The sequence below is a fragment of the Chiloscyllium punctatum genome, chromosome 27, assembly GCF_047496795.1.
Source record: "Chiloscyllium punctatum isolate Juve2018m chromosome 27, sChiPun1.3, whole genome shotgun sequence".
Lineage (NCBI taxonomy): Eukaryota > Metazoa > Chordata > Chondrichthyes > Orectolobiformes > Hemiscylliidae > Chiloscyllium > Chiloscyllium punctatum.
In genome coordinates this window covers 20,515,993-20,525,607 of record NC_092765.1, presented here as the reverse complement: position 1 = coordinate 20,525,607, position 9,615 = coordinate 20,515,993, and the positions used below count along the sequence as shown (strand labels likewise).

The following is a 9,615-nucleotide window of genomic DNA, read 5'->3' as shown; positions in this document are numbered from 1 at the left end:
ACCTATAAGCTAATCATAAAAATATGAAATTCAAGAAAAATGTTTTCATTCAGAGAGTGGGGAGAAAACATAAATGTGAACAGCCTTGATTTATTACAGGAGAAGATAGATGATGAGGTAAAGTCAGGGTGGGGGTGAACAGAGGATAAAAGATGCTGGAAATAGTTAGTAGAGCTACAATATCAATGAATAGAGAAAAAGAGAGTTAACGTTTTAGTCCTTTCATCAGCAGTATGGTGGGAGGAGGCACAGTTGGATTGAATTACTTTTCCACGTGCTGAAAGCACTGCCTAGGCAAACATCAACCAGCAACGGCAGATTAGCTGGTCTTTAAGTTTATATGCCAATTGGATATAACTGATTTACACCTTTTCCAAGGAATCTTTTCCATCTAGATCGGGTCTCAGAGGTCTAAGCATTGAGGGGAAACTCTCTCAGTTATTCTTTCCTTAGTAAGTGCCTCAAGATTCTCATGGCTGACATTAGGGCCTGCCCTGAGGCAGACAGACAGACTTCAAAAGGGATATAAATAAAGAAGATCAGTTTAATGGTGCTCATTTCTTCTGATTTCTAATTGACTTGAGAACCAGCTTGTAATTATGCTCTCTAAATCATATATATTTCATGGTATAATGTTCCTTATAAAGTCAAGTGTTCCCACACACAAACCTATAGGAGCTCCCCTAGACTGTCAAAATGTTGTTGGATGGTATTAAGTAGAGCATCTCTTTACAGTGACAGTGAAGCAAAATGTTCAAAATCTATAGACTGACCTGATTTCCAGTTTGCTAGGAGTCACGAGTGGTCTTTATTGATATTGCTATAATCTCTATGTCCAGTCTCTCTCAGAGCTAAGGCTTATTTCTGTATCTCTCTATCTCAAGCTGCCTTCCACTTTCCAACCCTTCAAAAATTTCTTCACTCCTCTCATTCTGGTCTCTAGAGCAAACTGAATTTACATTAGTGGCTGCACTTTCAGTTGTTTTGAGCCCTTAGCTCTGAAAATCCTCCCCCCCCCCCCAAATTTCTCTAGCTCCATTACCATAATCCTTGCAACCAATCTTCATCCAAGCTATAGATCACTTGTCTATCTCTTTTTGTGGCACAATACCTTTTTCTTTCTGTGTTAATGCTTCTATGAAGTTATTTAGGGATGTTTTACTGGGTTAAAAGTGCTACATGAATTTTAAGTTATCATCTGTCCTCTGCAAAAGAAAAGTAGACTGTTCTGTTCATCTTGAGGATGTTACTGGGTATAGAAGGTTTAAGTTACAAAAAAAGGCTGGGACCTTTTTTGACTGGAGCATAGGAGGATGAGGGGGTGACCTTATAGAGCTGCGTGAAATCTTGAGGGGTGTATAGGGTTAATGGTAGGTTATCTTTTCCCTCGTGGTGGGGGGAGCTTTAAAGGTTAGGGGGCACATTATAAGGTGAGAGGACAGAGATTTGAAAAAGGAGGGGCAATTCTTTTTACAGAGAATTAGTGTGTGGAATGAACTTCCTGAGAAAGTGGGCACAGTTACAACATTTAAAAGACACTGGGTAAGTACGTGAATAGGAAATGTTTGGAAGGATATGGCCAGGAGCAGGCAGGTGGGACTAGCTTAGTTTGGGATTATGTTTGCCATGGTTTAGTTGGTCTGTTTTCATGCTGTACAATTTATGTGTGTATGGATGTACGCTAATTCACTCATGTAATATTAGGAGCATAGTGAAAGAGTTCTTTTTTGCCTTATTTTACACAAACTCAAGAAATTTGTCCCTTTTGCAGAAGAACATGCTCAATCTATGAGGATTTGATCCCAATGCATTGAGCAGATGACCAACAGGGTGTGCTATGGGCATATTCGGAAAGCTCTGCTCTCGAGAGAACGCGTCTGAGGGGAAACACCCTTTTGAAATTTAAATTTTGCGTGCGGCCAGATTTTTCTTTTCTTGGGGAATCTCTTGACTTAGGTCTCTCTCTCTCTCTCCCCACCCATGTTTTGGAAACAATGACGTTGTCCAATCAACGGCACTTATTCAGAAAGTTTGAGGAGTTTGATGTTAGCTCCGGGGACTGAGTGTAAGCCGAGACACAGCAAGGAGTTTGTGGGCGTTCGGAGTTCTGTCAGTTTCAGGTGAGAGTTCTGTCAGTTTCAGGTGCATTCCGGAAGGAGATCGCCACTCGCCTCTCACTATCTGCTGGGTGCAAGCATGGGTTCAAGCGGTGGATCAGAGCTACTTCTGCCTCTCAGCGAGAGACTCCGTTTACCCATAGAACAGGTAACAATTTCATACATTTCTGGGTGAACAAAAAAGAAAGGGATTGCTCTGATTTGAAACATTTTATCTCAATGGAAGTTTTGCTCTTGCTTTAGTATGGAACTCGGGGTCAGCCTTGGCTCAATGGTATTCCACCACTCACTATCCGCCTCTCCCTACTCCCCACTCCTCACATCAAACCCCCATCCAGACACTCACGCATAACATCAAGGCTGATGCTTCAGTGCCCTACTGAAGAGGTGTTGTCTTTCAGATAAGACAAACAGAGCCCTTGTCTGCTTTTATCAGGTAGCTATAGGATCTCACGGGAACATTTCAAAGAATAGCAATGGATTTTCCTCTGGTGTTCGGCCCACTGTTCATCCCTGAACCGTAACTAAAATGCAGATTATCCAGTCAACATCTCATGGCTGCTGAAAATCAAGACACCACGGATGCTGGAAATGAAATAAAAATGTAATTCGACTATTTTCTGCTTTTATCTCATCTCTATTTACACGAACTTGCTATTTCTAGACAGGGGCTCGGGGTTGATATTTCAGTTCTGCTGAGGAAGTACTTGCATGGTAGAAAGTGCCTTTTTCAGACAAGATGTTAGCCCAACGCCCATCTTTGCTTGAATAAAGATCTTTTGGCATTATCTCACCAGTTGTCTTAGGCCTGAACTGAACTTGTCTCTCAAACAGCGCCATCAAAGTATTTGCAATTTGTGTGATCTTGCTGGCACAATCTGGCTGCTGTTCCTTGTTCACAAGAAAAGTGACTGCATTTTATAAGTAATTCATTGGCTGTGCTAGGTTTTAATATGCAGCAAAGATTCTATATAAATGCTATTGTTAATGTTCTGTCCAACCATATGAAGTATTTTTGCCTTATATAGTGCAAGAGATAAGTTAAATGTTACTTTGTGTTCGATAATTTATAACAACTAAGTTGTATGATTAGGTAACTAATGGGCAGTCTATCCCAACTATCAAAAGTTTTTTTTCCTCCTTTAAAACATTGGAAGTATTCCAAATATTAAACTATCCAGTTCAAATACTAATTAATATTTTAATAATTGCTTTTTCCTTTTTAATAGGATAAATTTTTGAAATTCAATACAGAATGTTATTAGTGTAGCAGCTTTTGCTAAGGAAGGGTTAGTGCTTGACAGACTGTCCTGGTGAATGTGCATGACAAAAGTTAATTTTAAATGTTCCTGATTTGTATTTTTCAATTGTTATTTTCATTTTATACAAATATCTAAATTCTTTCGCTAATCTGACAAAGATTAGTCCCTTTTGGACCACTTCAGTTAGAAAAAACTGTTGATTCAAACAACTCATGAGTTCAAAGTGAGAGAGGAAGGGTTTAGGGGAAATATGAGGAAAGTTTTTTTATGCAGAGGGTGGTAAGTGTTTGGAATGTGTTGCCAATGGAGGTGGTAGAGGCAGGAATGATTGCGACATTTAAGATATATCTAGACAGATATATAATGGACAGGGAGCAAAGGGATACAGATCTTGAGAAAATAGGTGACAGGTTTAGATAGAGGATCTAGATCGGTGCGGGCTTGGAGGGCCGAAGGGCCTGTTCCTGTGCTGTAATGTTCTTTGGTCTTTGTTCTTTTAAAGCCTATTCAATCACCACAAAGAATACTCTTGTTTTTTTGGAGTGAGCTCATTGAGACTAGATTGAAATCCAGTGTATATCCTGTAACTGTGCCAAATAAAAGTTTGGAGTCACAAATTACATTCAATATATTGAAGTGGTGCACTTATGCCTTAACGTAGAGTGGTGTTACTGCCTTGATATGTGCTTTGGAATGTTCTACACATTAAGTTTCCTCCCAGTATCTAACCTATCAAGACCTCTTAAGAATCTTATATATTTCAATTAAATCACTTCTTATTGTTCTAAACTCTAGCAAATATAGGCTTAGAATATTCAATGACTTCTGATCAGACAATCTCCATATCCCAGGAATTGGGTTAATGAATCTATGTCACATTCCATCATAGGCACGTATATCCTTCCTTAGATATGAAGGCCAAAACTGTACAGTAGTCCATGGTGTTACCAATGTAACATAGCAATGATTCAAGGCACCTTCAATAACTTCAGGATTTCCTATGTCATTTTACAGCCTATGTAATATCATCAATCATTATAATGGTTGAAACCATTTAGCCCAATTTTTAGAATGTAATAATGGTGAAGTCAAAGGTTTTAAAGGTGCTGGTTAAGGGATAAATATCGGTCACGATAATGGGGAGAGTACTGTTGATCTTTGCACCAGGGAATGGCATCTCTTCTGTCCACACAAGAGGACTGTCAGACCTCCGATTAGCATGAGAACTTGGAACCTTAGCAGTGTAACAGCCCCTTAGTACTGCACTAGGAGTATCAGACTATGCGCATAAACCTCTGAATTGGGACCTGTACCCATGATCTTCTAGCTGTGAAGCTAGGGTGTACCCATGTCATGGCTGACATAGAGACTCCAGTTGGCTTAAGTGCTCCAGTGCCGGTTGGGGCGGATTGATTAAATGACAGTCCATAATCTTTATAATTACCTGTTTTGATGACATTGGATGTGCATCTCAAATCGAATGGTGTCCCAGCTCTCTCAGCTTATGTTAAGGCTACTCACTTGAGCAAGATATGGAAGGGCAGCTGACATTACCAAAAATGAAGTCCAGCAGAACATCTTTTAGGAGAAGGAAGCTAAAACAAAATCTCAGTTACTCTGAGTCAGAGTGGAGAGAGAATGATTTGCTGCTTTGCTTCAATTTCCTGCTTTAATGAGAGGCACTCCTGAAGGTTTTCTTACAATGTGATTTTCCTCCAATTGCGCCACCCTCGCACAATTTCTACTGGTTATTCAACATGTTTATTCTCACATTGCCCCTCCTTCCCACACCTCAGGTAAAGTGAGCAGAGTCTTCTGTTACTTGATTGCGTGGTTTTTGACTTAAAATTTTGAAATCTGTGAAAATTTGCAACAAATGAAAGAAAATGCTAAGGGAAAATGGAAAGAACATATTCTGTCAGGTGTTGGACTCTGCAATTTTAGTGAAGATCATGAAACCAGGGATTATTTTCTGGGGACTGTGGGCCAACCTGGTGAGCCCCTGGTCTGCTTGGTTGGAAGGAAGTGTTGGTTGAAGCAAATCTTTCTCCAGCAGTCAGTCAAGAATGATCTCTAAGTAGGTTTATTTTCTCTGCCGACGATGTCTGTGGCTGAGGGATGGAGTTAGAAATGTCGCTTCAGAAATAGAAGCAGGAGAAGGTTGTGCAATCCTTTGGGCCTGGTCTGCTCTTCTATAAGATCGTAATAAATCTTTCACTTCAATTACACCTTTTTGCATTATCCATATATTGTTTAATTCCCTAAGTGTCTAAAGGTCTTCTGCTCTCTATTTGGAGTAACTCAACAATTAAGAACCTTGGCCGTCCTGATGGTGAATTCCAAAACCTCTCTTATATTTCAGTGAAGACATTTATTCTCTCTCAATCATAGACTCGTAGAGTCATAGAGCTATACCACATGGAAACAGACCCTTCGATCCAACTGCTCCATGCCGACCAGATATCTTAAATAAATCTAGTCCCATTTGCCAGCATTTAGGCCATCTCTCTCTAAAACCTTCCTATTCATACACCCATCCAGGCACTTTTTAAATGTTGTAATTGTATCAGCCTCCACCACTTCCTCTGGCAGCTCATTCCATACATACACCACCCTCTGCGTGAAAAAATGCTCCTTACATCCCTTTATATCTTGCCCCTCACCTATGCCCTCCAGTTTTGGACTCCCCCCACCACCCTGGGGAAAAGACCTTGTCTAGTCACTCTATCTATGCCCCTCATGACTTTATCAACCTCTATGAGGTCACTCCTCAGCCTTCAAAATTCCAGGGAAAATAGCCCCAGCCTATTCAACCCCTCCATAGCTCAAACACTCCGACCCTGGCAACATTCTTGCGAATCTTTTTTGAACCCTTTCACAACATCCTTCCTATAGCAGGGATACCAGAATTGCACACAATATTCCAAAAGTGGCCTAATCAATGTCCTACACAGCTGCAACATGACCTCCCAACTTCTGTGCTCAATGCACTGACCAGCACAGGCAAGCATACCAAACACCTTCACTGTCTTCCTGGGACTCCACTTCCAAGGAACTATGAACCTGCACTCTAAGGTCGCTTTGGTCAGCAACACTCCCCAGGACCTTACCATGAAACATATTTGTCCTGCCCTGGTTTGCCTCTCCAAAATACAGCACCTCACATTTATCTAAGTTAAACTGCATCTGCCAATCCTCGGCCCATTGGCTCATCTGATCAGAGCTTGCAATGTGATGCACTTGCATACACTGGAAGCTGCATACACTAAAAGACAGGGCCTGTTCTTTGCGAACAGAAAGACACATGTGCCCACTTCAGTTCATTTGTAAGGACAATGCTCTAACCAATCAAAGCAACCTGCCTGGTTTAAAACTTTAACAAAAACTAACAGTAAGACAACTGTCAGTCATCATTAACTGATGCTCTCTCCATAGCAATGCCTCTACAAACCACATTCCACTTACCCACCAATCAGCACTCACCTTTTTTACAACATGAATGTTGTCTGGGTTTTGCTTCAATACTTCTACAAGTTGCCTTGATCAGAGCAAGACAAAAAGCCTTGACAACACGTAACTTTTTTTTTGCAATAAGCTCTTAATTTATATTCTTTCATCTATCTGTTACCAATCCTCAAACTATTCATTTATTTGTGGTTTGTGGCCATCATTGGCTGGCCAGCATTTATTGCCCGTCCCTAGTTGCCCTTGAGAAGGTGGTGGTGAGCTGCCTTCTTGAACTGCTGCAGACCACCTGCTGTGGATTGACCCACATTGCTGTTAGGGAGGGGATTCCAGGAGTTTGACCCAGCTACAGTGAAGGAACGGTGATATATTTCCAAGTCAGGATGGTGAGTGGCTTAGAGGGGAATTTGAAGGTGGTGGCGTTCCCATATATCTGCTGCTCTTGTTCATCTAGATGGAAGTGGTTGTGGGTTTGGAAGTGTTGACTAAGGAACATTGATGAATTTCTGCAGTGCATCTTGTAGAAAGTACACACTGCTGCTGCCTCTGAGCATCACTGGTGGAGGAAGAGAATGCTTGTGGATGTGATACCAATCAAGCAGCCTGCTTTGTCACGGATGGTTACGCGTTTCCTGAGTGTTGTTGGGGCTGCACTCATCCAGGCAAGTGGGCGGTATTCCAGCACACTCCTGACTTGTGCCTTGGAGATGGTGAACAGGCTTTGGGTAGTCTGTAGGTGAGTTATACTTGTTGATGTATTCCTAGCCTCTGATCTGCTCTTGTAGCCACTGTGTTTATGTAGTGTGTCCAGTTGAGTTTCCTCAGAATATTGATAGTGGGGGATTCAGCAATGGTTAACACCATTGAATATAAAGGGCAGTGGTCAGATTGTTTGTTTCTTCTTGGTGAGACCTGGCTTTTGTGTGGCACAAATGTTATTTGCCACTTGTCAGACCAAACTTGGATATTGTCCACATCTTGTTGCATTTGGGTATAGACTGTTTCAGTATCTGAGGAGTCACAAATGATGCTGAATGTTGTGCAATTGTCGGCGAACATCCCCATTTCTGACCTTATGATGGAAGAAAGGTCATTGAAGGATGGTTGAGCCATGGACATTACCCTGGGGAACTCCTGCAGAGATGTCCTGGAGCTGAGATGACTGACCTCCAACAGCCACAACAATCTTCCTATGTGTCAAGTATCACTCCAACCAGCAGACAGTTTTCCCCCCCCCACTCCGATTCCAATTTTGTAAGGGCTCCTTGATGGCACACTTGGTCGATTGCACCCTTGATGTGAAGAGCTCTCGGTCTCACCTCACCTCACCTCTGGATTTCAGCTCTTTTATCCATTTTCGAACCAAGGCTGTAATAAGGTGAATGGTCCTGGCAGAACCCAAACTGGGCATCACTGAACAGTTTATTGCTGAGCAGGTGCTGCTTGATAGCACTGTTAATGACACCTTCCATCACTTTACTGGTGATCCAGAGTAGACTGATGGGGCAGTAATTGGCTGGGTTGGATTTGTCCTGCTTTTTATGTAGAGGACATACTTGGGCAATTTTCCTCATTGTCAGATATATGCCAGTGTTGTAACTGTACTGGAACAGCTTGGCTAGGGGAATGGTAAGTTCTGGAGCACAAGTCTTTAGTACTATTGCCAGAATGTTGTCAGGGCCTATAGCCTTTGCAGTATCCAGTGCCTCGAGCTGTCTCTTGATGTCACATGGAGTGAATCGAATTGGCTGAAGACTAGTATCTGCAATGTTGGAGACCACTGGAAGATGGATCTTCTGGCTGAGGATTGCTGCAAATGCTTCAGCCTTATCTTTTGCACTGATGTGCTGGGTCCTTCCAACATTGAGGATGGGATATTTGTGGAGCTTCATCCTCCAGTGAATTGTTTAATCAACCTCGACCATTCACGACTGGATGTAGCAGGATTGCAGAGCTTGAATCTGATCCATCTGTGGGATTGCTTAGCTCTGTCTGTCACTTGCTGCTTATACTGTTTGGCATGCAAGTAGTTCTTGTTTGGCAGCTTCACCAGGTTGACACCTCGCCTTCAGGTATGCCTGGTGTTGCTCCTGGCATGCCCTCCTACACTCTCCATTGAACGAGGGTTGATTCCCTGGTTTGATGGTAATGGTTAAGTGGGGATATGCTGGGCCATGAGGTTACAGATTGTGCTGGAGTACAATTCTGCTGCTGATGGCTCCCCACAGCTCCTCATGGATGCCCAGTCTGGAGTTGCTAGATCTGTTTGAAGTCTGTCTCATTTAGCACAGTGATAGTGCCACACAACACAATGGAAGTTATTCTCAGTGTGAAGGTGGGACTTCATCTCCACAAAGGCTGTGCCATGGTTGCTCTTACCGATACTGTCATGGACAGATGCATCTGCAGCTGGCAGATTGGTAAGGATGAGGTCAAGTATGTTTTTCCCTCTTGATGATTCCCTCACCACCTGCCACTAACCCAGTCTAGCAGCTATGTCATTTACGACCCGACCAGCTCGATCAGTAGTGTTGCTGGTGAGCCACTCTTGGCGGTGAACATTGAAATCTCCCATCCAGAGTACATTTTATGCCCTTGTCATCGTCAGTGCTTTCTCTAAATGTGGTTCAACATGGAGGAGTACTGATTCGTCAGCTAAGGGAAGACGGTAAGTGGTAATCAGCAGGAGGTTTCATTGCTCATGTTTAAACTGAAGCCATGAGACTTCATGGGGTCCGGAGTCAATGTTGAGTACTCCCAGGGCAACTCCC

General features: G+C 42.4%; 1 protein-coding gene across 1 annotated transcript in view; it reads left to right on the top strand.

Annotated features, from left to right (window-relative positions):
* The first annotated feature begins 1,955 nt into the window (after positions 1-1,955).
* Positions 1,956-9,615, top strand: part of LOC140453524 (lysophospholipid acyltransferase 2-like) — a 69,954-nt gene continuing 62,294 nt past the window's right edge. Inside the window, exon 1 of the mRNA XM_072548275.1 lies at positions 1,956-2,265. Within this exon, the coding sequence (XP_072404376.1) occupies positions 2,197-2,265 (69 nt within the window). The 5' untranslated portion in view covers positions 1,956-2,196. The remainder of the gene's footprint in view (positions 2,266-9,615) is intronic.